The sequence below is a fragment of the Aquila chrysaetos genome, chromosome Z, assembly GCF_900496995.4.
Source record: "Aquila chrysaetos chrysaetos chromosome Z, bAquChr1.4, whole genome shotgun sequence".
In the NCBI taxonomy this organism is placed as follows: Eukaryota; Metazoa; Chordata; class Aves; order Accipitriformes; family Accipitridae; genus Aquila; species Aquila chrysaetos.
Window position 1 is genome coordinate 11,277,910 of NC_044030.1, and position 27,864 is coordinate 11,305,773.

At 43.2% G+C, this 27,864-nt stretch overlaps 1 protein-coding gene across 7 annotated transcripts; it reads left to right on the forward strand.

Moving 5' to 3' along the window:
• Positions 1–27,696, forward strand: PTGR1 (prostaglandin reductase 1). Of its 7 annotated transcripts, none has more exons than XM_030003311.1 (11): positions 1–113; positions 15,671–15,839; positions 16,452–16,558; positions 18,527–18,572; positions 19,850–19,909; positions 21,137–21,304; positions 22,688–22,805; positions 23,103–23,258; positions 24,826–24,931; positions 25,960–26,078; positions 27,041–27,696. In XM_030003311.1, the coding sequence occupies exons 3-11, from the start codon at positions 16,453–16,455 to the stop codon at positions 27,149–27,151; spliced, it is 990 nt and encodes a 329-aa protein (XP_029859171.1). In that variant the 5' UTR covers positions 1–113; positions 15,671–15,839; position 16,452; the 3' UTR covers positions 27,152–27,696. The 7 variants fall into 7 exon arrangements, with proteins under 7 accessions (XP_029859171.1, XP_029859168.1, XP_040976572.1 ...); XM_030003308.1 differs by having other exon boundaries at positions 15,671–15,771; XM_030003313.2 differs by having other exon boundaries at positions 4–113; positions 15,671–15,717.
• The last annotated feature ends 168 nt before the right edge of the window (positions 27,697–27,864 follow it).

The window sequence follows — 27,864 nt, forward strand, 5'->3', positions numbered from 1 at the left end:
CCCTTTCTGGCAGGAGCGGGGGGAGGAGGTCCGCTCTTCATTGCTTTTCGGAGGAGGAGCGAGCACATCCGTAACAGGCCCTCTTGGCCCGAGGGGAGGGCGCGCACGCTCAGGTCAGGCGAGCGCGGCGCGCAGGCGCTGACGAGAAGGACCCCCCTCCAGCTCTGGGGGGGCGGGGAGGGGTAGTGGCCGGGGCGGGAAGGTGGTGGGTATGCGGCCGCGGTCCCTGAGAGGGGAGAAGATGGCGGGCCTTGCTCCCGTGGGGGAAGGGAGGTGGAGCTATGCGGCCGCGGTCCCTGAGAGGGGAGAAGGTGGCGGGCCTTGCTCCCGTGGGGGAAGGGTTGTGGAGCTATGCGGCCGCGGTCCCTGAGAGAGAAGAGATGGGGTTGGGTGAGAAAGCACTTGGGCGTTAGTGTGGGGTTGTGTGGCGGGGCTGAGGAGCTTGAGCGTTAACTCCTGGCTACGGCGGGAAGTGTCTTTGTAGCACCCTTAAATTAGATTAAAATATAGTGCAGTTCTGTATTTCAGCCCCACCTCCCCCTGCTATTCAAAAGTTGCGAGCGCCTGTCAGTCATTGGAAGAACAGTAGTTGTCCACTGCTGCATTGGGTCAAAGTGAAAAAGCAACGTCAGCTGAATGCATTTACTCTTTGCTGAAACTGCTCTAGTTATGCTGTGAAAATAGACCAGTATTTTCCAGGAGGACTTACGTATTGTACTGTCAGCTGGACATCGTGTTACCACTGAGGTCTGGGGAGTTGCTGTAAAACTTACTGTAATGAACAATATAGTTTATCGTCTGAGGTTATTTTAATCATTTGAAATTATTCGGATTGTAGGTCTGTATTATAGGGAAAAATTTTTGTGTGTTTGCTTGCTTCAGGAATTACATTGGATGCAGCTTGATCCATTTACGGTATTGCTGTGACAGCACTGCTGTTGGAGGTACTGTAGGCAGGAAGCACTTGATGATGTCTTACCAGCTGCTCATTTGCTAACATCTGGACACCATACTGAGAAAAATTATTTTGAAGTATGGGGAAGAATCAGACTGACACTGCATTAACTATACAGCCTTCATTAAATGCCACTTTTTATATGGTGAATTGAAAATCTTTCCGGATAATTTTTGAATCATTTTTGATGGGCAGAAAATCTGTGATCTGTAGCAAACATGCCTGCATGCTTCTTGCTTGAAGGTTAGTTCCTGGTTAGTTTCTGTGAGAGGTGGCTGCTTGGACTACACTGCAGGTGGCACCTGGTTGCTCTTCAAAGGGCCGAAATGATCGTCAACATGTGGCTGATGGAGCTGGCGGCTGAGTAGCCAGTGCTGTACCTGCTCCAGCTACTCCTTTTCCATCCAGGCTAACTACAGCCTGAAATAACAAAATGGAAATAAAGAAGAGCCACTTCGGATGTGAGAGGCTTTCCAACATAAAGATAACCATGTATGTTCTCTATTTGCATGTGACATGAGGGAGAGGGATAATTTCACCCTTTCTTAAGTGGTTATGTAGTAGCTTTGATGTCATAGGCCCTAAAAGTTGGGTGCTTCATTTGTTGAAATGGTAAAATGTGCTATTTTAACGATAGTGTTCAATTTTAAGGAATACCAAAAAAATGTTGCAGCTACATAACGTGCAGTTAGCATGTTGGAATGAATATAGCATGTGGCTTTGTTACCGAAATCCGGAATAAAACTCCTTAACACCAATGTGAAGTTAAGAAGCAGGCACTTCATTTATTGCAGCGCTGGGGTCACAGGGGATTGCTCCTCCAAAGGCGTGTCCAATTTAGTATCAAAATCCATCAGTTTTTATAGACTTTTTCTGTCAGATCATTGTTACGTAAGCTCTTTACATAAAAATGCTTACTATGCTCGTTCTTAAATTTAACCTTTATAATGATTGGTCCTTTGATTATATGACCTTATCAATATTCTTATTTAAAAACAATCATTAGTCAGTTACACTTAGCTCTACTGATTGGAGTCTTCGATACTCAAATCAAGATGGGAAGGGTAAGGGGGTTTCCAAGCAGCAAACTGGTGTCCATGGTGGTTTCCTTAGTTTCTTGAAACAAAACATAGAAAGACCAGTAACTTCCTGGTGAGGTTTCTATGGTTAGCTATTTCAAACTTTAACAATATTAAGGTTCCTATAGTCACACATAACTCAGTTCCTAAAGTTTCTATGGCTACATTTCAAACTTAACAATCCTATACATTATGCTTCACAATTTTACTTCTTAATCAAACCTAACTCTTCTATGTGATTAAATTTTGATTTCTTTACCAGAATATTTGCAACAGTTTGAGGAAGGAAAAGATATTTTTAGCAGCTGCTTATCTAAGAGAATTTTTAGTATTATTATACCATAATGTGTAGCAGATACCTTTCCTAGCTCTGAAGTCACAAGTAGATATTCTACAAAGGTAAACATATAGTATGGCTTCACTGGTTTGTGCAGTGAGTATTTTAAGAGTTGGGAAAGGATTTGATTTTAGTAAGTAAATGATGATACAGCACAAAATGAATGATCTAATGAGTTCAGAAAGAGGTGGTTTTTTTGCAACTCACTAGTCTGCTCACTAGAATCTCTGAGGACTGAAAGCATGTACCACAGCAGATACATGAAAGACGGTGTTCTATTTTGGTAAAGCTACACCTGTTTCTTTTTATTTCATGGGATGAATTTAACACAGCTTTTTGGGTAGGCAAATACTGTAAGGGTTGTTTTTTGGATTTTGGTGGGGTTTTTGCACATCATTCTATAGTGCTGTTGATTCTTGGTTCAGAGGAGATAATTGTTCTTTTTTTCTTCTCAGGACCCAGTTCTGGTGAAAGAAATTAGGGTGTGTACACCCTGAATAAATCTCCCATGAGAGTTTTCTGGTTCTTAGGTATTTTCAAGAGTAAGCTGTAGAAACGTGCTAAATATTAAGTAAAAACAACAATAATAAAGAAATAAGAAATTATCATTTTGCTTGCTCCTAATATTGATCTAATTCTTAAGGTGTTCATGCTCATAGTTGTTCATATGAAATAAGAACTAGTTGTTGTACCAAGAGCTTATTATGAATTGAGAGCACTGGTTGCCATTATGTAGTCACAGAATCATTTAGGTTGGTAGAGGTTTTGAGAGGTCATGTACTATGTACACGTGGGCAAAGCCAGACCAGACAGATCAGATTGCTCGCAGGCATGTGAAGTTGTATAAATTCTGAAAGATGGAGATTCCACAATCTCTTCAGGCAACCTATTTCATTATCTGGCCCTGTCATGGTTTTTTTGGGGGGGGAAATCCCACAAATTTCCATGTATCATTGGAAAAGACTGTCTTGTAAAATACATTTGTCATCTCTTACCCTGTTGCTGTGCACTCCCCTCAGATGAGCTGGTTTCCATTTTCTCGATACTGCTCTACGAAACAGCATAAGCAGTATATCTCCCAATAGCTTTTGTTTCTGGAGACTGAACAAAGCCATTTCTCTCAAGTTTTTCCTCATCTGTTACATTTTCCAGTCCCTTCATCATCTTGGTGACCCTACACTGGACTTGCTTGAGTATATCAGTGACTTTCTTGTACTAGGGAACTGAGAGCTCAGCACGGTGCTCCGACTGCACCTGGGTCCAAGTTCAGAGTGCTGGGGAAGGACTCTCCTTCAAGGTCATGACTGTCCAGGTCTTTTATAAGGACATCAAACATTATGGCTCCCAATATGATCCCCGAGGGATGCCCCTAATAATGGGCTGCCAACTGGACTTTGTCCCACTGAGGAGAATCCTGCAGTCCTTTACCTTCTTGGGCATTTCTGCACCAATTTATCTCACCAGTGTGGCTGTAAGGATACTATGGGAGATTGCATCAGTGACCTGTTTATATCTGATTCTTTGCTGTGTTTATGCAGTTTTATTTGCTTCAATGTTCTTCATGCGGAAAACCATGCTTCTCTCAGACTAAAGCAGATACAGATTTCCTTGCACCAATCAATAGCATCTAAGATCCACTAATGTAGGTTGTGGCTCAGTTTCCTGAGAAATTTGGGACCACAGGTGAACCGACAAATCCAGTCAGTTATTCAAAGTTTAGATTAGCACATTGAAATTCACTAATCTTACAATTCGGGAAGGGAAGCAAGGACAAGGGTTAAACACCAGACCAAATATTAAGCAGGCGATTTAGAAATTCTGACCTCCCTTTAGTCAGATAACTGGGACTAAGGTACATTTCTAATCTAGACAAGTTGAATACACACTAAATGTTGTTTCTTCTGTGGTGATACTGCAGTCTCCTTGTGGGGTAGAAGGTTTATATCTGCTCAAGCCTATACCTCTCATGAGCTGATACTCCTGTTAAGGTTTACAGCCCTTGAAAAGAAAGGTCCTGGAGTAGAGAGTGAGACCCTAAAAGCCCCCTCAGCACTCAAGGGCAACAGATGAGTGCGTGCTCGGGGTTCTCAGATGGGAAAAGCTTTAGCCAGAGAAACCAGAAGTCTGGAGGACTCTCTTCTGAATCTCCGCTTCCGTAGAAAACGTGTGAAGCTTCCCTCAGGGTTTCACCATGGCAGCTCTCAGTCTTGCACATCTGGAGAGGTGCTGATCTTCACAAAGCGCCAGAGGAAAGGCTAAGAACAGTGGGTGTGGGGGGCAGTTCAAGTATTTTTCTTTCAAGCCTCCAGATTTAGTGTTTTAAACTCCAGTGGGGGAAGTAATCCTTGCTCTAACTCTCACAAGTTTTCTTGCGCTGGGCTGAATAGAAATTTGAGCGAGGGACCGTGCTATAGTCTGCTTTTGTAGGGAAGGAAGGTCTATGTTGTGCAAGCTGTATATGTATGCATTTCATTGGAAGTGAATATTGTCTGCACGGGTGTAATTCTCAAACCATGTTTGGCACACAGGAAAAGGATTGAAAGAGAAACGCTGCAGGTGCCTTGGTGGCAGAAGATAGATGCTTCATGAGACACAGGAGAATGTTTTCTGAGGGAGCAAGCAAGCATATAGAAGGAGGAAGGGCGGAAAGCAGGAAGGAAGAATCATAGAATGACAGAATAGTTTGGGTTGGAAGGGACCTTTAAAAGTCATCTAGTTCAACCCCCTGCAGTGAGCAGGGACATCTTCAACAAGACCAGGTTGCTCAGAGCCCTGTACAGCCTGACCTTGAACACTTCCAGGGATGGGGCATCTACCACCTCACTGGGCAACCTGTTCCAGTGTTTCACTGTGTAAAAAAATTCTTCCTTATATCTAGTCTGAAGCAACTCTCTTTTCACTTAAAACCATTACCCATTGTCCTGTCGCAACAGGCCCTGCTAATAAGTTTGTCCCCATCTTTCGTATAAGCCCCTTTTAAGTATTGAAAGGCCACAGTCAGGTCTCCCTGGAGCCTTCTCTTCTCCAGGCTGATCAACCCCAACTCTCTCAGCCTTTTTTCATAGGAGAGGGGCTCCATTCCTCTGATCATTTTTGTGGCCTGCGGGAGCATAATCATGGACTCAACGACAAATCAATATGATCATAGTTGAAGACCCTTTACTAGAGCATCAGACATCATTTTATACATTGGTTACATCCGTACATGCATTTAGCTATTTTACTATTGGTTACACACATTATTCACGCGTTGTCCACACGCCTAGTTACACTTAATGATTGGTTATATCAACACTGTACCCACGCATAAACATAAGATATAATTGGTTATACTAACTAAAACATGCAAAACTTGTCTCAGTCTAATTGGTCAAGATAAACTGCCGAATTGAGGTTCTTTGTGCCAAGTTCCCTTTATCGTTGAATGCGCACCTGTGTTCTTCTAATTGGTATCTTTCTTTTTTTGTCTTCTTGTTTCTTCTGTTCAAGGCCTTCTAAAGGGGTTTGGAATGCTCTTGTGACCGTTAGCTAAATATGTTCCCACAGTGGCCCTCCTCTGGACTCACTCCAACAGGTCCATGTGTTTCCTGTGCTGAGGACCCCAGATCTGGATGCAGGACTCCAGGTGGGGTCTCACCAGAGCAGAGTCGATGGGCAGAATCGCCTCCTGTGACCTGCTGGCCATGCTTCTTTTGATGCAGCCCAGGGTATGGTTGGCTTTCTGGGCTGCAAGTACATGTTGTTGGCGTATGTCCAGTTTTTCATCCACCAGTACCCCCAAGTCCTTCTCTGCAGGGCTGCTCTCAATCCCTTCACCCCCCAGCCTGTATTGATACCAGGGGTTGCCCCAACCCAGGGGCAGGACCTTGACCTTGTTGAACCTCATGAGGTTGACATGGGCCCACTTCTCAAGCTTGTCCAGTACCCTCTGGATGGCATCCCGTCCCTCAGGTGTGCCAACCGCACCGCTCAGCTTGGTGTCATCTGCAAACTTGCTGAGGCTGCACTTGATCCCACTGTCTCTGTTATTGATGAAGATATTAAACAGTACAGGTCCCAATATGGGCCCCTGAGGGACACCACTTGTCACTGATCTCCATGCGGACATAGAGCCGTTGACTACTACCCTCTGGATGTGACCATCCAGCCAATTCCTCATCCACCGAACAGTCCACCCATCAAATTCATCTCTCTCCAATTTAGAGAGAAGGATGCTGTGGGGGATTGTGTCAAAGGCCTTACAGAACTCCAGATAGATGACATCCGTAGCTCTTCCCTTGTCCACTGATGTAGTCACACCATCATAGAAGGCCACTAGGTTGGTCAGGCAGGACTTGCCCTTGGCGAAGCCATGCTGGCTGTCTCAGATCACCTTCCTGTCCTCCATGTGCCTTAGGAGAGCTTTTAGGAGGATCTGTTCCATGATCTTCCCAGGCACGGAGGTGGGGCTGACACGTCGGTAGTTCCCAGGGTCCTCCTTTCTACTCTTCTTAAAAATGGGTGCAATATTTCCCTTTTTCCAGTCTCCAGGGACTTCACCTGACTGTCATGACTTTTCATATATCATGGAGGGTGGTTGACAACTACATTAGCCATCTTGTCAGGTCCCATAGACTTATGTATGTTCAGGTTCCTCAGGTGGTCATGAACCTGATGTTTGCTTACAGTGGGAGGGACTTTGCTCCTCCAGTCCCCATTTTGCGGTCCATCCACTTGAGAGGTGTGCGAAGAGAGGTTGCCAGTGAAGACTGAGGCAAAAAAAGTTGTTGAGTACCTCAGCCTTGTCTTTGTCTGTTGTTACCAGTTTGCCATTCATGTTCATTGGGAGGGTATGCTTTCTTTGACCTTCCTTTTCTGGCTGACATACCTGTAGAAGCCCTTCTTATTCTTTGCATCCCTTGCCAAGCGCCTTGGCCTTCCTGACCCCATCCCAACACAACCAGGCAGCATACCTCTACTCTTCCCAGGATACCTGTCCCTGCTTCCACTGCCTGTGCATTTCCTTCTTGGCCTTTAGTTTGACCGGCACATCTTGACTCAGCCATGCCAGTCTCTTGCCCTCCTTTCCTGATTTCTTACACCTGGGGATCAAAAGCTCTTGCGCTCTATGGAAAGCATCCTTAAAGATCTGCCAGCTCTGTTCTGCTCCCTTGTTCCTGAGGGCAGTTTCCCAGGGGGTCCTATTGACTAGCTCCTTGAACAGCTGGAACTTTACTGTCCTAAAATTCAGGGTACTGACTTTACTCTTCACCTGACCCATATCCCTCAGGACTGTGAACTCCACCAGTGCATCGTCACTGCAGCCCAGGCTGCCTCCAATCTTGACATCACCGATTAGCTCACTTGTGTTGATGACCAACAGGTCTAGTATCACATGCCCTCTGGTAGGGCTAGATGGACACTCCCATTTACATACCATAGGAAATGTCTCAGTCTGAGTTCACACCAGTGATCAGTGTTCATCAGTGGTGAGAGGCAAGTCTTGTCAGGGGCTGTGTGTCACTGCAGGATGACTTCTCTGTCCCAATGGCTGTGAGAGCCCTAGGATGGCGTTTTGCACAGATGCACCTATTTTTACTCACTGTGGAATATAACAGTAGAGTACTATGCTGAGCTAATGTGCGCTGCAGGAGTGAGGAGGTCCTCAGGCCCCTTTTGCCAGATGCTGCCTGCTGTCTAAAGCAGCGATTCAAGAGGTGCTGATCACTGCTCTGTGCTTCTACCCTTCCACTGCAGTTCCTTTGACTCTCATTGACTTCCCCCTTTTTTGTTTTTTCTCTCTTGTCACTTTATCTTTTCATTTATCCATCTCAGTCTCCTTAATACTATGGATGTATTGGAGGGGTAACAGATGACAGGTATGTCTTAGATATGGTAGGAGCAGCTAGTTTTCCTCTTGAGGGAGAAGCTGGTTGCTTGTGTTACAAGCAGGAACTCATTCAAGGATGAATCTGCCTTTGTAATATTCGAGAAATTCAGGAGGGGGCCTCAGAGGGATTGCTATTGCTTGAAGGTATGTTTGTAACTTCCTTTCTGAGCACACAGGGCTGTCTTAATACACTACACTGCAAGAGGCAGGGGTGCTTAACCTTTGTAGAGGTAAGTAGTGAGAAATGAGGGAAGGAGCAGTCAACGGACAGGCTTATTAAGTCCTGAAGCTCTTGCAGTAACTTCACACCATGAGATACCAGCCTGAGATTTCTTATCTTTTTCCCTTAAATTGCTTGCTTGGTGTAGTCAAAAGTTTAGGGTTTAATTTAAATTGAGTTTTCTAGAAATTTAAGCTTAATGGAGCTTTAAAAAAAGGAGGGTTTTTTGGTAGCTGTAAAATCAAGCAAATGAAATACTTCTCTCTGTGGTGCAGTAACAGGCATGTCCCCGCAAATGTAAGAAGTACTGTGCTGCAGTATGTCTCAACAGCTTTGATGGAATTTGCATTTACTGATGTTGCAGCATGTGCTTGGACTGTATCAACATTTAAGCAAGGGGGAAGCAGAAAGTGCTTGGAAGAAGCTTAAGAGTGCACTGCAGTGACCAGGGAATCACAGCTGGCCCTTCAAGAAGCTTTGGCTTGGTTTGTCAGCCCAGGTCACCTGCAGTGTCCTGTCTTCCTTCCTATCTGTGGCCTTCTTGCTTATTCTTTCTTGTCAGACATAGTTCTTAAGATTCTTATTTTATGTGCAATTTCTGAGAGCTGAAGGGCAGCTTACCTGTTTCAGTGCAGGTCTTGGCTTTCCTTTTCCCCTCCCTGTGTGTGCTTGCTCTGCAGGACTGTTGAACCTGTGTTGGAATTACAGCCTTGCAACAAAGTGCAGGGCAACAGTTTTTTACTGAGTTATGACTACTCACCTCCAATCTTTGACCTCCTTCCAGGGCTTGATAGCATTGCATAAAGAAGTGAAGTTGCAGCTTTATTGTTTCACAATGCAGCATCATGCTTGCTCAGATATTTGTGGTATAGTGTCTGCCAAAAGTATCACGTAAGCGGTTTGCCTTTACCTTGTTTTCCGCCACAGGAAAAAATAATTCCTGAGAAAGCATTGTAATAGCTAAAGCAGAAGGGAGGAACAGGTAATTTTTGCTAACTCACAGGCACTTACGATTTGAGGCCATATTCGCTCCCAGGTAATTGGTAATCCTGTAATGTGTGGGGAATCGTAGCCGCAGGATTATGACTCCCTTGGCAGTCTCTACTGCCAAGAAGTCCTTTTAAGTTTGTTTGTTTGTTTGTTTGTTTGTTTTTTAAAGTATTTAGAAAGTCTTTTATGCTGGTGCCTGGCAGATTGCTTTGAAATGCTGCAGTGTTACTGTAAGTCAGTACTTCAGAAACCCTCTAAGACTTGATTTTGGAGTTTTAGAAAGCAGGCGTTCTTTATTGCAGCACTGGGTGCATGGGGGATCGCTCCACCTATCGTGCACACCAATTCTTTCAACAGTTGAGATTATATACAAAATGGATATACATATTAATGATTTTTTCCTGGAAGTAATTAACATAGTCATCTGAATTCTGGGAACTCATTAATATATGTAAATGTCCTTGGCACAGACACACTCGAGATCTTTGGTGGTCTTCCATAGTCTTCCTCACTTGTCCACTAGTTCACCCTCTTCTAGTGATTCTGCGCAGTGGGACACCTTACATGTTTTGATACAACTTATCCTGAAGAACGTTCATTAATATCTTTTCTTGATTTACATTCTTTTAACAAAAACCATATTGATGCTTCTAAGCTAAATTATCTAAAAGGTCCTAAAGTTCTTATCTTCCCAGGGAATTGCAAGATCGACCAAAAGTGATTTCCTCTGGTATCTTACACATTTTTCAACATACAGGTTTTCTTATCCACCACTAGTCAGCATAACAAGGCCACTCTGTTCTTCTCTCAACACAAGATGTAAAACACAGGAGACTGCGTAAACTGGATTGGGAGGAAGGCACTAGATGAGATGATGATTTCCTGAACGACTTTGCTGTTGTGTTGATTGGTGGCTTTTTCCTCAGCACTGATCTACAAACTAATTATGTCTGAGATGAGATATATACTTTACTCAGCTTTTAATCATATGCTTTTCTTCCAGTGTAGCTGGGAGCATAGCTGTTCCTGCTTCAGAATGGAGATAAAAGGAAACAAGTACCACAGCCATATCTGCAAATTAATTGTGACTGGCAGCAAGATGAGCTGTTAAGCTAACCCCAAATTTGAATTGAACTTTTTTGTAACTGACAGGCTTCTAAGACAGTTTTGTCCTCAGGGTTAGATTTGGACAAGCCCAGGCTAGGAAACCATATTGTTGTCCCACAAATGGGGTTTGTTTGCCCGATGTGCAAGCCAATAACACACAGAGTTGAGGTATTTTCAAATTAATTTCATTGATGCGCATGAATGGGTGCCTGTCTCAAGACAGCACATCTTTGTCTCAAAAATTCCCACATTTATGTGCTTAAGTAATACATATTCATTATTATTTCTCTTAATGATTGGTTCTTTCTTCTTTGCCTCTCATGTAAATTAGTGCACAGACTCTGTCTTCTTCCTTCATTGTCTTCTTTTGAGTAGGTGGTATAATTTGAGTAGGTGGTCAATGAGTTGGTGGTCATGATCTCTGCCTGTAGGAATTACCTTTTACCTACTTCTTACTCTGTCTTGGCAGTTCCAAGCAGTTCTTCAAGGTTTATTGACCAGACCACAATCCATTACCTTTTCTGACATAAACATAAAGCCCCATTGTCTAATAGTTAGTTTCTAAACCCTAAATCATGTCTAGTTATTGTTTCCCTATTTTAGATATTAACTGATGGGGGCTGTACACAGGACTTTAGCAGCTCCCTGGTTACTTCAATCATATTATACATATTAGTTGATAACAATACCACACATGATACAAATGTTAGTTGGGATTACTTAAGGAAAGTAAACTTTGCTGGTTTGACTCATGCTCCCTCGAGAGCTTTACTACTTTTCTACTTCAATGTGAAGATTCCCAGATTTCAGGTATCGCCACCAACCAGCTCCTCAGCCTCCAGTCACACTCAATTTTCTCAGACTTGTCTGTCCTCTCTTTTGTTCCTGACCTTCTTTTCCATTTGCTAGTATGTACTATGGGATCCTGGTTTTCACCTCTTCCTTCTTTTCTCTTCTATTTTCCCCTGAATTGTGAACCTCCTTCCCCACGCTGATTTTGGGGATTGAGCTGTGATAACCTGTGTGAAGGTGCTTTGCTTGCAGCTCTGCTACAGATTGCACCAACTGCAGTGTCTGAACACAGGCTGGATCTTTGCTTTCTTACATATATTGTTAGTGCATAAAGCCGAGATTCCCCAATCCATTCCTTCTTTCCTAGGTGTCTGATTTTATTGAAGAAGTTGATAGAGATTAATGTAAAACTTTATTTTTTGATAACTTGATGGGCTAGACCAGAGAACAAGGAGGGTTTGAAGGACATCAGAATAAATGCTGTCTTGTAATTAAATTTCAGTAAAAGCTTTCATGGTTCTTTTGTATCAATATCAGGCAGAAATGCATCAACTTAATTTTTTCCTGGGACTTGCTAGAAATTAATTATTTTTAAAAGGGTCTTTTTATCACCTTCATGGACTGTCTTTTCTCAAGTTTTTATCATAGCTGCCTCTTTGCAGTAATGTTTATAGTGGTCTATGAAACACTTAATACAGAAAACATTCAAAAGAAATATGTTATTCAAATCCACTGACACAACAAAGTAGTTTTACAGCACAATGGTTACTGCTCTTGGAGCTGTGATGGTGGCTATCACATGTTTAGTCCAGTAATGCTTTTACTGGACCCCACAAATGTTGCATCACTGTTGTCCCAAAAGTTGTTTACCCGGTGTTTGAAACGCCAATGTACACACAGAGCAGAGGTATTTTATTCCAGTTCATGTTTGCACAAAGATGGGGCCTGGTGGTAATGCACAAAGCTAGCACACCTCATGCCTAAACTGGCAAGCAATTTATACAGTTCAGTTATACATACTTAATTTCCAAAGTTCTTCCCCAAAACTGTTATTGGTAATTGCTTATCTACCACAGTTTCTGTTGGGCTAAAGTTTTCCCTGCTTCGAATTAAAGGTAGTGTTCTTTTATTCTACGGCAGATGGTCATGGAGAGTCGGAGGTGGGGTCTTTTTCGTCTTGGATTGAGTCCGTGGTCGTGATCTCCCCCTGCCGCCTTTACTTTTCCTCCAGTTATCGAAGATCGTTGCTGACTTCATGCCTATTAGCAATTACTTTACTTCCGGTGCCTCCTGGGGTAGGATGTTCCCTTCTTATCAGTCTTTTAGTTCTTCTTCAGGGGCACAGTCGTTAGCAAGGCATGCCTTGTGTATACAAAGGGTATCTTGTTTCACAAGACCTTTGTGGCCTTTTTAAGGTGGCTGAAGTGCATAATTTCTTAAGCACATCATCACTGCTCTTTATGCTTTAGAGTTCTTTAATATGCTTAAGCAACATCGTCCTTACCAGTTCTTATGATTTTATATCTAAATATACAAAATAATCTTGGTTTGTTAACCTGGAAATTGGTTTGTGAATCCATTCATCAAGCATGTATCTGTGTTCTGTTTTCTGTTTGTTTGGTTTGGGGCTTTTTCGTTCACATACCTAGCCTTGAAGTGGCTATAATAATGCAATTTCAGTAGAAGGTGAGAAGAGGTCAGCAGAAAATTTGTCCTGTTCTCAAAGGTAGGCCTAAATGTAATAAAAATGATTCAGTGAAATTAATACTTCCATATTGTTTGTAGGAGGGATCATTGCTCTGCTGGAAAATCTGTGTATCAAAAAAAGTAGAAGTTTTTTATAGGAATTTGAAGATTGGTGTGAATGGGAAGTATGAGTGTGGAAGCACCAGAAGGAACAGCAGCAGAGAGAGAAAATGGCCAGTATTGATGGCACCTGATTGCAGATCATCAGTATTACAGCACATCTTTGTGCACCTTATTTAGAGGACCAGATAGGGAAAACAAAGGATGGCCTAAAACAGGGGACAGTATGTTCCTGTACTCAGACTAAATTGAAGAATCAAGCTATTAAGAGATGATGGTGGGAATGTAGAGAAATCAGGGCTGGAGCCTTGCTGCACACAGACAAAAGAGACAAAAAGCAGGGAGTCGATGACTCACAGAGGTGGGACAGAATGGGAGACAAAGCATTTCTGAATCACTGTTGGCTCCCCGGGGGTACAAATGGCACGAGTGCATGGCTGCCGACCTAGCTGTCATCCCTTGTCCCCGGTCATTCCTGGCTGGAGCACATGGGTACCTCTTTCTGAATGCAGGACACACTGCTGGGACAAACACATCTTAGTGCTTGTGTGTATAAGCGACTGAGTGGGATCAGTTTTGTGTTACTCTGAACTTACCTTTTGCTCCTGTGAGACCCTTTGCTGAGTTTGCGTTGTTGTTGCTGCAGTGTCGCAGTATCTTTTGTTACTGAAAAGTACAGATAAGCACCGTTCATACCAAAGAAAATATAGCGGCGGATGGAAATGCCAGGGGAGTGCCACCTGCCTTTTTTTTTTTTTTTTTAAGAAAAAACATTTGCAGGTCAGATGCGATTTCTGCAGGTAAGTTTTCTGTGGCCTTGGTTCTTGTTGTGATTGTATGTGGGATGTGAGGAGTGCTGGTTTTGGCTGCTCACTTAACGAATGCGGGATGCTTTGACAGTAAGCTTGACGATTCTTCTTCCATTTTGTGAAAGATCTGCCTGTCCTGATGTAGGTGATTTCCCCAGCACCCACTCCTAATGCAGGAACCGTTCACCTGTGCTGTGTTTGTTTCTCATCGTGGAACCAGGAACATCCTGCATTACAGAAAGTTCCTGAGAGCAGATGAGTTTCTGGGTCTGGCGGCTTTTGCTTTTATCTCAATAATTGAGAGCTTGCCCTGTTATCCCTGGTCCTTGCTTGTGCATCTTTAAAAAAGTTTTGTTTGTTTTCTCAGGTCTATGTTCCTAATTAGTCCTTTTGTCTTCAGGTGTTTTGTCGTTAAACGTGCCACTATGTATTAGTCTCACTTTCCACCCTTCATATTCTACTTAATATTTTCACAAGAAAAATAAAAGGTGAAGACAGGTAGTCCCTGTGATGTACTTAAGAAATTATGTACTTAAGAAGTGATGTACTTAAGAAGACCACACAGATCTTCTGAAATAAGATACCCTTGTATACACAAGGCATGCCTTGCTAACGACTGTGCCCCTGAAGAAGAACTAAAAGACTGATAAGAAAGGAACATCCTACCCCAGGAGGCGCTGAAAAGTTGAATAATTGCTAATAGGCATGAAGTCAGCAACGATCTTCGATAACTGGAGGAAAAGTAAAGGCAGCAGGGGGAGATCACGACCACCAAGTCAACACACACACACACACACACACGCACGCACTGTAGAATAAAAGAACACTGTACCTTTAATTGGAAGCGGGAAACTTTAACCCAATAGAAACTGTGAATACGGGGTGCTAGCTTTGTGGATTACCACCTAGCCCCCATCTTTGCGCAAACATGAATTGGAATAAAATACCTCTGCTCTGTGTCTATATTGGCGTTTCCCACACGGGGTAAACGACCCCACCTGTGGGACAACACCTGGACAAAGTTTTTTGCCATGCCACATGCCTCATTGCAACACAGTTGAGGCAAAATGCCAAAGCTTGCTACTGCTTCTTTAGGTGGCTCTGCAACACACAGAGATCCCAGCATGCAGAGGCATAGCCACACAAGCTCTGATCCTTTGGTGCGTGCACTGGGAACAGTGAAGGTGTCAGAGCACACAACGTGGGTACAGATGTCTTGAGAGCCTGCAGACATCTCACTATCTAAATGTCATGATAGTGTTCCATTGTGGTAGTGGCGAACATATGGATCGTTTGTTGTGTTAAATGATGGATTGAACGATGAATTTTATATTCATTTTTAATTAGATGTTTTTTCCTCAGTGGCAGAACTCTTAAGAGTTTTAGGGCTGGACTTGTAAAATGTGATTTGAAGAAACTCCTGCTCCGGGGAATAGTCTCTGTCTCCAGACTGCAGTATTTTGTGGTTTCTAGGACTGTGGGGTTTGTATATTTAGCCTGGCATATTGCAGGACGTTCCTGTGCAACTGGCTGCGTGCTGAATTGGAGCAGTCTTTAAGGATAATCTCAAATCTTAATAGGAGAAAGGTAAATCACACTGGGTGTGCCCTGTGCCAGGTTTACTGAGGACTTAGACTTGCTCCTGGGAGAGTGGACTGAGGGTGGTACCTGCTCTGTTGACGAAAGCAGATGTCTTTGCCTTTCAGGAGGTGTGTGTGACTGAAGGAATCCAGCCACTGAGCTGGGTGCAAAGGTTATTGACTCGCCTTGTCAGCAGAAGACACAGTTTTCCACCTGCATGCTCTAAGTATAAACTTCTCTTTCTTTGCCCTTGTTGATGTGCTTGCTTATAGGAAGGAAAAAGGGGCTGTGAAGGTAAAACAAATGCAAGTCATTTGTTTATTTCTGTCTTGTATGGAAAATGCTGGTGACAATGTGCTCCCAGTTCTAAGCCCTGAGCTTGGCAACTGGAGAAGTGTTTTCTTTCAACATATGGGGTGTCACAGAAAGAGGTCTTTCTTACCTTTGTATTTCTCATTTGCACTTTGATCAAGCTTGTAAAAGTTTAGGTTCAGTACTCAACCCATGTAATCAGGGCGAAAGAGTGAGTTTAAATGTTTTTGGTTCTTTTCCTTCCACGATTTTTTTTTCTCCTTAAACTAGTAGATTTTCCCTCTTAAGTTTCTTTAGAGTGGGAGCCATACATCTTGCTGGGGCTGACTTCCCACACCAGGGCTTGCTACCAGTAGGCAGGCAGGTCTGGCAGGTCACAGGAAGTTCTGGGTTGCTTAGGCAGTGAGGGGGCTTTTCAGATATTTTCTTGATCCAGTGATAATGCCTCAGGATGCAAGTAGAGGCTGTCTTGTGTAATGGCATGTTATGAAAATACTGTTCTGCTTCATGAGGTCTAAACCAGCCCCCATGAGCAGCCCAGCAACGTTGGGCATCTCTGACAGGCACTCTTTGGCCCTGCTGTTTGTTGCACAGGATGGTGACTGCCAAGGTGTGGGTTCTGAAGAAGCATTTTGAGGGTTTCCCCAAAACCAGTGACTTCGACCTGAAAAAGATAGAGCTGCCAAACCTAAAGGATGGAGGTGAGTGGAGTGCCACCTGTTCTTATTTTTTCTGGAGGTTGTCCGATTGCTGATGAATGGCTGTGCATCTGTAGAACTGTTTGTACGTTTCTCTGGCTTGGATTTTCAAAAATGGGTTGGCACGGCTTGTGGCAAGCCATGCACCTTAACAGAGGAGGGTAATTGCTCAAGAACATGTACGCTGGTGAGTTTGGTGGGTTTTAAGACACGCTGCCTTCTGACAATACCCTTAGAAGCAGTGGCTGAGCTCTTCTAACTCCAGTACACAGCAGCAGCGGCATGCCTTTCACAGTCTGACGCTGCCTAATCACACACAGTACCTGATGGCAAAGGCGTTCGAATGTGTTTGCAAATAAAGCTTACTGGAGAATATTGCTGAAGTGATACACCCTCAAAACTGACAGCCACAAGGAGACAGAATTCGATTAATTTAGAAAGAGAGGAGTGAACCATGACAGAGCAAATGAGGTAACTGTAGTAAAACGCAAACATGCTTTACTGGTGAAAGGTTTTCATCTACTTTATTTTGCAAAATCCTTTAGAGAAACCTGGAGAAGATGGTAGGTTCCGGGAGGAGGTTTTCATTGGAGTTTTTCATGCTGATAGGGAAGGTATTGATATGCTGGGGGACAGCAGAGTGACTGGAGTGGGAGGGAGCCTGCAGCTGGGAGGCCTTGGGGCTGGAGTCAGTGGGGGCTGGTCTTTCATTTTAAGAAGCAACAAGGCAAGACTTCTGTCTGCATTCAACATCTATTTTTTTGCCAGTGCTTATCTGTTATATTTGACCTGTTGTGACAGCAAGAGAGAGTGAATAAAAAGAGTAAAAAATGCACAGGCTTTATTTATTCCCGTGTTTCTCTGTTTTGAAAAGGGTAGGGAATATGATAACTTAAAATATCCAAGAGCTGTTGATAAAATAATGAACCTTGATTTTTGGCTTCACATGGACATTTGTACCATGCTGTGTTGAGCCTCACACCACCACTTGTCCCTCGCAAAATTTACTCAAGTTTAGAAGGTGTGCCAAAGAAATTGCATTAAAGTACTAGTTATGTTAACAACTTAAAGGTTTGAAAGGTGATTCCTTCTTACATATAGTTTCAAGTGTTTTCATAGCATGTGTACTTCTGTAGCATTCAGACACACTTAAAAATTTCATGCCTGTGAGTATTTAAGAACATGGAGTAATTTCTTCCTTTCCACTGTAATCTCTACAGCAAGAAGAGGCATAGCTTCATACTAGAGTAACACTTTTAAAAGAGATGGCCTTTCTCGTTATGTTACATGGTCTTGACTGTTTTTCCTGCTTGCTCTGAGTAATGGGAAAATATTTATATCTGAATATATTTCTAGCTGGTACTAGCAAGACCACTGCAGCACAGGCAATGAAAAGTATTAATAGATGGAGATGAACAGCTAAAACTGCTGTGTGAATGAAAACATAAATTAAAATTTGTTTAACAGTCTATTTCACAAGAAATAGTGGCGTTAGAAACAGTAAGATGGATTAGGCTACCTGGAAAGATAGCCTAATGGTTTCTGTTTAAGGCAGCAAAGTGTGTTTGTATTTGACCTGTGCCAAGGTTTCTTACCACCCTCTGCTGGTTGAATGATGGCAAGGCATTTTGTATAGGAGTAGAAAGGAAGTTAGTATTTTGCTTAGGGGGTCTGGCCTCTTGGAGCCTTCTACAGAGAGAGGAGGCAGATTAAAAAAAAAAACGGAGTTGAAGAGAAGCTAGCTTCCTAAAGATACACTACAGAAAGTGTCTTTTTTAACAGCACAGCGATAATCCAGACAAAGCTAATGAATGTAATAGTTGCTTCTGGTAGTTTTTCCCAAAGGATGATGGGATATGGGGTTTTTGAGCTGTCAGGAATTCGTATCACTTTTGTTGAAAGACTGACTTGTAGAAACTATGCTTCACTGCACTGCTAATGCCCAGGAATTTGCTTTATCTTTTGTTGCAGAGTTGCTGCTTGAATCAGTGTTTCTCAGTGTTGATCCTTACATGAGGTATATCTTTTTCTTCTTTTTAAATTGCTGGCTGAGATATCTCATTTGATCTCCCACTTAAACCTCAAAAGCAAGGTACTGGGAGCACTCTTTTGTTGCCAGAGTCCGAGATGCCTTTGTCTGCTTTTTATAAAATGTGTGTAAATTACAAGACTCCCAATATAGAGTTGTGCCAGATTTAGCCAGACATTAGGATAATGATGCTGCAGCGCTAGACTTTTCTTGGACTCTGTTGTTGTTTCTTGTCACGTCTCTTCCACTGGAATGCAATGGGCTCAAATGAGACTGCAGTCCTGTTGCAGTAGCTGCTTCATTTATCTTAGCAACCTTGTACTTAAGGATTGCTGTGGTTTAACCCCAGCCAGCAACTAAGCACCACACAGCCTCTCACTCACTTCCCCTGCCACCCAGTGGGACGGGGGAGACAATAGGGGGAAAAAAAAAAAGTAAAACTTGTGGGTTGAGATAAGAACAGTTTAATTCAACAGCAAAGAAGAAACTAAGAATGATAACACTAATAAAATGACATTAGTAATAATAAAAGGTTTGGAACATACAAGTGATGCACAATGGAATTGCTCACCACCCACTGACTGATGCTCAGTTAGTCTGTGAGCGGCGATCCCCCCCCCCCCACACCCCCCAGTTTATATACTGGACATGACGTCACATGGTATGGAATACCCCATTGGCCAGTTTGGGTCAGCTGCCCTGGCTGTGTCCCCTCCCAACTTCTTGTGCCCCTCCAGCTTTCTTGCTGGCTGGGCGTGAGGAGCTGAAAAATCCTTGACTTTAGACTAAACATTACTGAGCAACAACTGAAAACATCAGTGTTAAAAGTTAGCACTATACCAGCTACTAGGAAGACAATTAACTCTATCCCAGCTGAAACCAGGACAGGATACATATTCTAAGTAGGAAATTGCTGATATGCCCATGTTAATACGTGGTGGTTCAAGCACAGGGAGACTGGGTGATTTGAAGAAGCCTGGTGGACCAGAGCATCGTAGTTCTTTGGAGTCTCAGGCTTCTTATAGTGGTGGACCATGCTGGGAGGATTAATGTTATTGTGTCCCCAACACTCTAGCCCAGTATTCATTCAAGTAGCTGGCTATGGAATACATCCAGATTTGTCATTACAATGACAAGCTCTTTACGATCTGTTCAACATCACTGCTTATGCTCTTTTTCTGGATCAGACAGTAGCTACCACTTCACAGTATATCTGGAACATCATTAAAGTTGCTTACAGTAAGCCATCTCTGCCTGTGTTACAGACCTTACAGTCAAAGGGACATGAAGGAAGGAGACATAATGATAGGGACACAGGTTGCCAGGTAAGATCTTCAGTTCTTGTTATCCATATGCATTGCAGATCTCAAAGGAATGTACTGATATTCAAGACATCTGCAGCCTGTATTACCTATTCTTGACTTGAGTCTACATACTTCTGCAATTCCTACCTGTAATTGGTTGGAATGTATTTTTCTTCCAAGAACCTCTTTTGCCTTCTTGGAGACCATTTAGGCCTCTGATACAAGCTGTATGTTATTTCTGGCAGTAATGTTTTCAGCGGAAATTTTTATAAGCAGAGGTTTGAAGGACCGACCATTGCACTTGCCATAAGTGTGAACTTCACATTTTAAAATCTGATGTGCTAGTAATTGCATGCCCGAAACCATGCATGTTATCTACTCCAACTGAGAATACCTCAGCGTCATCTAAGATACAGCTTTAGCCAAAGGGTTATCTAACCTTAAATCCGTCCTTTCCCAAGCTTGTGGTAATTTAGCTACACAGATGTTTTCCTTTGTCAGCTTGTTCCTACTGTGCTGCTTCTTAAGTTGCTGCACAGGAACACCTGTGGCCTTTGACTCTCATGTTTCTCTGCAGGAACACTGAGGGCTGGGATAAATTAACAACCAAGTCTGCTGAACAGAAAGCCAGCTGTTTTCAATATTCCAAGAGCTGCTTACCTATCCCTTCCCAACGTAATTTTCCCATTGGGCTAAGAAAGTTCAATTTTCATTTGGCGTAGAGACACCACAAGTATGAACTTCTCCCTGTTATTAGATACTGCTTTCTATCTGGTTTTGTTACCCCAAGAGGTTCCATCTTCAGGATCTTCATCCTTTAAATGAGGTGCAGGTTGTCTGAGAATGGAACTGCTTGTTACAGCCTATCTGTGACTTCTTGCTTTTCCACCCTATAATCCCAGCATCCTCTTTCTGCCTTCTAAGTCAAAGAAGCCTAGTCTGAATTCATACCAGACTGGTGCTAGTCAAAAAAAAAGTCGTCACCCATGTGGGAACATTGGATTTGTTGTGGGCAGGGCTGAGTCTAGAATCATCTTGCCCAGTATCCCCCTGGTGAGGAGAGATTGTAGACATTTCAGGAAAGGCATCAGAAGCCTACAGCATCAGCAGGTGTGGGCTAAATGTTCTGATGTGAAATGTTTCTTTTCTCCTGCATCACACAGCAACAGGAATAAAGGAGGGAAGAGCCAGTAATTATTTGTCTCTGACAGGGTATTCTTTTATTTTTTTTTATCTTCTTCTAAACAGGATTGTAGAAAGCAATAATCCTGCTTTCACAGTGGGGGCCTTTGTTGTGGCTAGAAGTGGCTGGAGAACTCATTTCATCTCTGATGGGAAAGACCTACAACTCCTTCCTTCCAGTTGGCCAGAATCACTCCCCAAATCTCTGGCTCTTGGGACGGTTGGCATGCCAGGGTGAGTTTTGAGATGCAAAGGCAACTATGCCCTGGATTTTGCTGTGCAGGATGTTTCTGCCTATCTGTATGACCTTTTTCCCTCGTCTTGTTCTACGAGCATGTTGTCTGCTCACTCTGGTAAAAAACATGTGTGCTTCTGGATGCCCTTACCCTGTAGAGGGCCTGAAGTTTGGCTCGTCCTTTAGATCAGAGGATATTTGCCTTGGAGATTATGGTGCCTCTCCTTGAGGATTTGTAATAAGGTAGGAAGAGGATCCAGGAGGGGCTGGAAAGAATCAAGCTCAATCTGAACTAACCTCAGTGGAAACACTCAAAAGTGACTGGCATCTGGACTAGTCTGCTTCTGCCGATTGGGCTCTTCTGCTATCACTGTATTTCCAGAATTGCCCCCAAAATGGCAAAAGGCAGCTGTTGTCATGTGCGGAAAATAGAGGTCCTTTAAATTGCACTGCAGCAGACAGAGCTGCTGTGCTTCAGAATCCATATTCATTACTGCAGTCTCTCAGTCATCTTCTCACATTCTCTTTATCTGTAGTTTGTATGGGACACCAAGACTTGGTCAGTTTAGTTGACGCTGAAGGCTTTAAAATGATTGTAACATTGTATGTGATGTAGAACTCCTCAGATTTCATTTTGACATCAGGCAAGATGCATGTTTTTCCAGGCAGCTGCTGGATGGATTCAGTTCATCCTTTCAGTTTGGACCAAGCGGGAAGCTCCAAGCTTGAATTTAGAAGTTAGAAAAAAAGTTTGTTGGGATTCTTGGCCAGTTGATCACATTGCTTCAGGAAGCTTGCAGAGCCTGATGTCATTCAGTATTTATATGATCAGTGGAACATGCTTAAGCTAAACTTTAGTAGTTCCTACAGATTACTATTCACCCAGCAACCATAGCTGTGCACAGTAGTCCCCAGGAGCAGTGTGCCTGTCGGTTCAGCAAGGTTTTGCCACCATTTTTTCTTTTTCTGCCAGCTTTGATTTTTGATGAGTATCATTTAATCTTTGCCTCAATCTGGTAGATACCAGCTGGCTACTGACCTCTGTCTAGCTTGGATTTACTCTCTCTTCCAGTGTGTAACTGAGTTGTCACCTTACAGTTATCTCTGTTTCTCCTTTCAGTTAGTGAGCACAAGAAAAGCTGTTTTCACCTAAGGTAGACTTATGCCACGGCATCCTGTTTCCCAGTAGCGTCTTTTTTTTTCTGGGATGGCTGTAAAAAGCCAGATTAAGAAGTTTGGATTTATTTTTGTATTTCGTAAAGAATGAGGAAAACTGAACCTTGTTCTGGTTGTGACAATATTTTGGTTCAATGTGGTCAAGTCACATCTCTCTGTCTGGTGTCTTTTATTCCTCACTGAGCGTTCTTTCTTTTTCTTCACAGTCTCACTGCGTATTTTGGTCTGCTGGAGGTCTGCAAGATGAAGCTAGGAGAGACAGTGCTGGTTAATGCTGCAGCTGGTGCTGTGGGCTCTGTGGTGGGGCAGCTCGCTAAAATTGGGGTGAGTGACTTGAACTGCTGATACTTCCTCCTCAGGAGAGTCACCTGGGAGACAGGGCAACAAGGCCATGAATGATCAGGAGGGCAAACATCCCTGAATGCATGCCTACAGTAAGGTCTTAAGATGGGGCAAGCTCCTGAAGATGTAGCAAAGCTGGTTGAATGTTTCCTAGAGCTCAGGAACTCTTATGGTGACAACAGCCTGACTTTAAGGGTGAGCCCTCCACCCAGCATTCTTTTGAGTGGCAGCCTGTGTTGTAAGGGGATGTTTAGACATGTTTTTCTCCTTTCCTTGCAGGGTTGCAAGGTGGTTGGCTGTGCTGGCTCAGATTACAAGGTTGCCTATCTGAAAAAAATAGGCTTTGATGAAGCCTTTAATTACAAGACTGTTGTATCTCTGGATGAAGCACTGCGGCAGGCCTCTCCTGATGGCTATGACTGTTTCTTTGACAATGTGAGTTCAGAGAGAGAGGACCTTGCCTTGAGCAGACTGTCATTTTCCTTAAACTCTAGCAGGAACTCAATATTGTATACATCTAATTGAAGACTACACCAGGAACTTGATACTGATTTCCCTTGAGAAATGGTCTCTGTAAGAGCTTACTGCTTTCCTTTTCCTTTCCCACATTTATTTCTGCAGCTGACTTGGGTAGTAACAGACAGAACAAAGACCAGAAGGCAAAGCTGGATTGTTGGTGATGTTTCTGAATGGACAGAGAGAAGCTTATCTTCACTCTCTGGAAAGTATGGCACATTTTGGGGAGGTGAGGGTCATGGTGAACATTTAACTGATGCTGAACAGAGAGCTCTAGTCCATTCTTGGCCCCACCTTGGACCACAGGCAGTTCTCTGCTGTTGCTGGAAGGGGAGCGAGCGTGGACGGCCATACGTTACATGGTCCAGGTGGCTACACCAGTACCTGTAAACAAAACAGTTGCAAGACCCACTTGTAAAATTGCTGGAGTGGGCCGTAGAGTGTTTCTGACCTCTTGCAAGTACAGCTGGACTGTTCTTGATAGGCTGTTTGAATGTGATGATAGTCTTGTTTTGGAAGCTAAAAGAGTTCAACAGGGTGGATGCAGTCAAATCATGTCAGTTCGCCTTCAGGCCAGAGGACAAGCCCCGACTTTTTTCATTTACTAGTATAGCTAACATATGCATTATACCTGGTAATATAATACCTGGCACAGGGGTATTAGCTGAGATACTGGCCTAAAACTGCCAGGCTAGCTACCTGGTTTAAAGGGCAGCCATCATCACCGTTTTAGCATGTCTTTCTCTCAGCGGCCTGTCCGCTGATCCAGGGATGACGGCACCATCGTTCTGTGTGGATTGCAATGCACCCGCCTTGCCCTGGCAATCGATGTGAATGTGTGGTGCCAGGGCAAAGCACTTGCCCCTGTGGCAGGAGCTCCTGGTTGCTTTGCCTTACCCTTCCAAATTTCGTGTCCTGTGCTGCTAAGGTCTTAAATAGGTTTCATGGTCACGTCTGTTCCCTTCCCTCTCACTTCCAAGTTTTGTGCAGAGCTCTCCCCAGCAGTAAACTTTCTCACAGCTTTTCTCCATTAAAAGCTTCTGAGCACAGCACATCCCTGTTTGGGGGAAGAGAATCATTAAGTAAAAACTTGACATCACCATAATGTGAAGAGGTAAAAGTGCAGACTGGTGTGGGGGAAATGCAGAGGTGGTGCTTCTTAGTGCCCCGAGACATGCTCCTTAGGAGGAGGGATCTAAGGGCAAGTCCTGCAAAACACTTCCAAACCAAGATCTGTGAAGCAGTTTGGGAGTTAAAACTGATTCCCTGTGTTCATAACTACTTTTCAGAAGAGTGAGATCAAGTCCTCATAGATGTTGACTAAGTGTAAGGGTTTCTGCAGCCACCTAGTCTTTGGAGTAGTGGAACTCACCTCTCTGCACCTTGATTGAACCTGTTGGTGCAACAATGCAAGGCTGGCAGGTTTTGGCAGTCAATGCCAGACACTGAATTCTTTGTAATGCTGCACATGCTCTCGTTCTTGTAGGTGGGTGGAGAATTCACCAGTATTGCTATCAACCACATGAAGAAATATGGAAGGATTGCAGTCTGTGGAGCCATCTCTCAGTACAATGACACTGTGCCTCAGAAAGGTGTGGGCCTGCTTTCTTGTGTCTAAATTTATTTCCTGTTTGGTGATGGCAGGGAGAAAGATGTAATGGGAGTCTCTTGAGATTTTATTTGTTGTTTCCATATGCCATTTGAGTGTACATATGTGTGTACGTTTGGGTAACTAACCACTGCTTTGGGACAGCAGGAATGTGACAACACTCCTTGTGTGTACATGCACTCATTCTCCTTTGTGCACACTCCTATCGGATGGAGAACTTTAGCTGATTAGAAATGAAGGAGAGACTAAGCTACTTAATACAGGATTCACCAGGGCTTTAAGCAGATACAGATCAGTAGAAGGCACACATGGTGGCATGATGCCATTTACACAGTATGTACTTTTAGTTGAGAGAATGGATTTCCCTCGGGATTTTAGATGAGGCAGCTTACGGTTTTGGGTTTTTTCCCCCATAAAATTTCAGCTACTGGTGAAACTGCTGGGAAATGTGGCTGAGATGAATATTCACTTTCAATGACATTAATTGTTCCAAATTTGCCTTCTAGAAGAAATGGGAGGTCTGAATTCTCTTTGGCAACTGATTGGCTTTGGACTCCCAGATCACTTTAAAAATGGGACAGGCTTTTGAGAGTGGGGAGACTATCACATTTTTATGATTGAGGGAACTGGTTTTTAATGTGAGTAACTTTTTTGAGATTTAGAAATAGCATGACAGCTTGGCAGGCTGTCAAAACAGTATTTCCAGGACTCAGCTGAAGCCCCTCAGGTGAAGCTGAGGCCACTTTACTTCTGAATGAAACTGTTTTCAGAAGTGGTGGGTGTTTAGCCCCACAGCTTTATGGATCAGGCCTTTGTTTCCCTGGGTGGCTGTCTGTCCGTGAATCCTTGGTCTTTTGTCCCGGAAATTCTGTTTGGAAAAAATAGCTGTTGCTTTTGGCTGGAACAAAGTGGTTCAATGGTCTTTACTGGCTAAAAGCTCTCTTTATGCGTTGGTCTTACTTTAAATGAAACTGAGATTGCAGGTTGTTTGCTGGTTCCTTTCTCTTGCAGGGCCTTATGTGCAGGTTCCAATGATCTTCAAAGAGCTTCAAATGGAAGGATTTATTGTGACCCGCTGGAATAACCGCTGGGAGGAAGGTCTGAAGGCCCTGCTAAAATGGGTCGTGGAGGTAAGGAAGGAAGGAAGGGGTAGTTTTCTGTAAGGTGTGCTCACACCACAGCTTCCCTCTTTGCAAGGGGTCTCTTGTCATAGCTGTTGAGGTGAGGTCCCAGCATGATACTTTTCTTCCACCTGACCTGGTCTTTGAGCCTTTTGGGGACACTCAAACCATAGTGAACATGCCTGATCCCTTCTGCTTTGTTGAGACCTGCGATACTAGCTTGTGGACTTAGATATATTCCAGAATACATGTAGGCTTTGAAAGAGGATGCTTCCAGAGTAATTCAAAACACTTCTCTGGCAATGAAGAGTTTCGTATTTGAGTAATTCCTCTATTTCCCATTCAGAAGTCTCCTTTCATTTGTAGTATGAGCAAGGATTTCCATTGTAGTGTCATGCTGAAGTTACTGGCAAGAATCGATATTTTTATGGAATTGGAAGCTGGGCCTTAAAGGGACTTAATAGGGAACTTCTTAAATTTTATTTTTCTAAATGGAGGCTGAATTCAACACTTGGTTCATGGCTGTGAAAAGCTTGTGAGTGTGAACACTAAAGGTTAAGAGGCTCTAGCTTTTACAAACGTGAGGATTTGGGGTGGCTCAACTTTTGATCATTTGGATTTGCAATTCCATACTTCCCTATGGGTAGAGACAGGCCTGGCTATGGGGAAATAATCCCCTACCTGTCCATTGTTTGGGGACCAAGTAGCACTAAATCTGTCCTGGTGTGTTTTTATAGCAGTGACTTTTGCTCCCTGTTAGGACTCCAGGTAGAAGGTCTTGCAAAAAAAGCACATCCTTACAACAGCCTACCTAGTTTTGCAAAGTTACCCTGGTGTGTGCCAGCCTACATGTTTCAGGTGAAACATACAAGCTGGAGAAAATTTGGTTGCAATTTAGTCTCCTGAAGATGGTAAAAACTAGGCAGCCTGGTGAATGAAAACTCAGCAATTTCCTTTCTTACTTTTGATAGGGAAAAGTGAAATGCCATGAACAAGTCACTGAAGGATTTGAGAACATGCCAATGGCATTCATTGGAATGTTAAAGGGAGAAAATCTTGGAAAAGCCATTGTGAAAGTCTGAAGGTCACATATTCCTGGGGGACTGACGCAGGAGAATGTGATTCTGTTAAGTGCTTTTAACTCGCTGATTGAAAGGTGTGCTTCGGTCATTTTGCTGGACATTTGGTGATGATACCTTCCTGTTAATAATTGGGCTAAGTGTAAGTATATGCCAGTTGCTTTGCTCTTGAAGAGCTTGAGAGTTGCTTCCCAAAGCTACACAAAAAAAATGCCTTAAAACTGCTGAACTTCGTCAGAACTCTAACAGATTTAATAGCAGCTTGAACCTTTCTACAACTCAACTTGTAGAAAGGAAAAGCAATTCCAAAAGCTTTGCCAGCTGATCACACATCTGATGACTAATGTTTACCCATTGATTTGGCCCAGAACTTGGCAAGAGGGATGTTTTTAACCAGTATCAAGGAGCAAAAAACAGGCTAACAACACCTGGGGGTTCCTAGCTTCCTCAATGGCTGGCTTTTGGGTTTTTTTTACTTCCATCAGGAAATGTAGAGATATCAGTTATTCTGAGATTATGGAAAGAAAAAATAAATCTGTTAATGGATACTTTGCTTGTCTTGTAAGTCTGTTTGTGCAATGCCCTCCTCTTTACTTCCTTGCAGTTAACACAGAGTGACTAAAATACTACAAGCACTTATTTATCCCAGAATCTCTTACAGTACAGGTGATACAGATAGGTCATTTATTTCCTTGAGTAATTAGGCCATTGGTGTC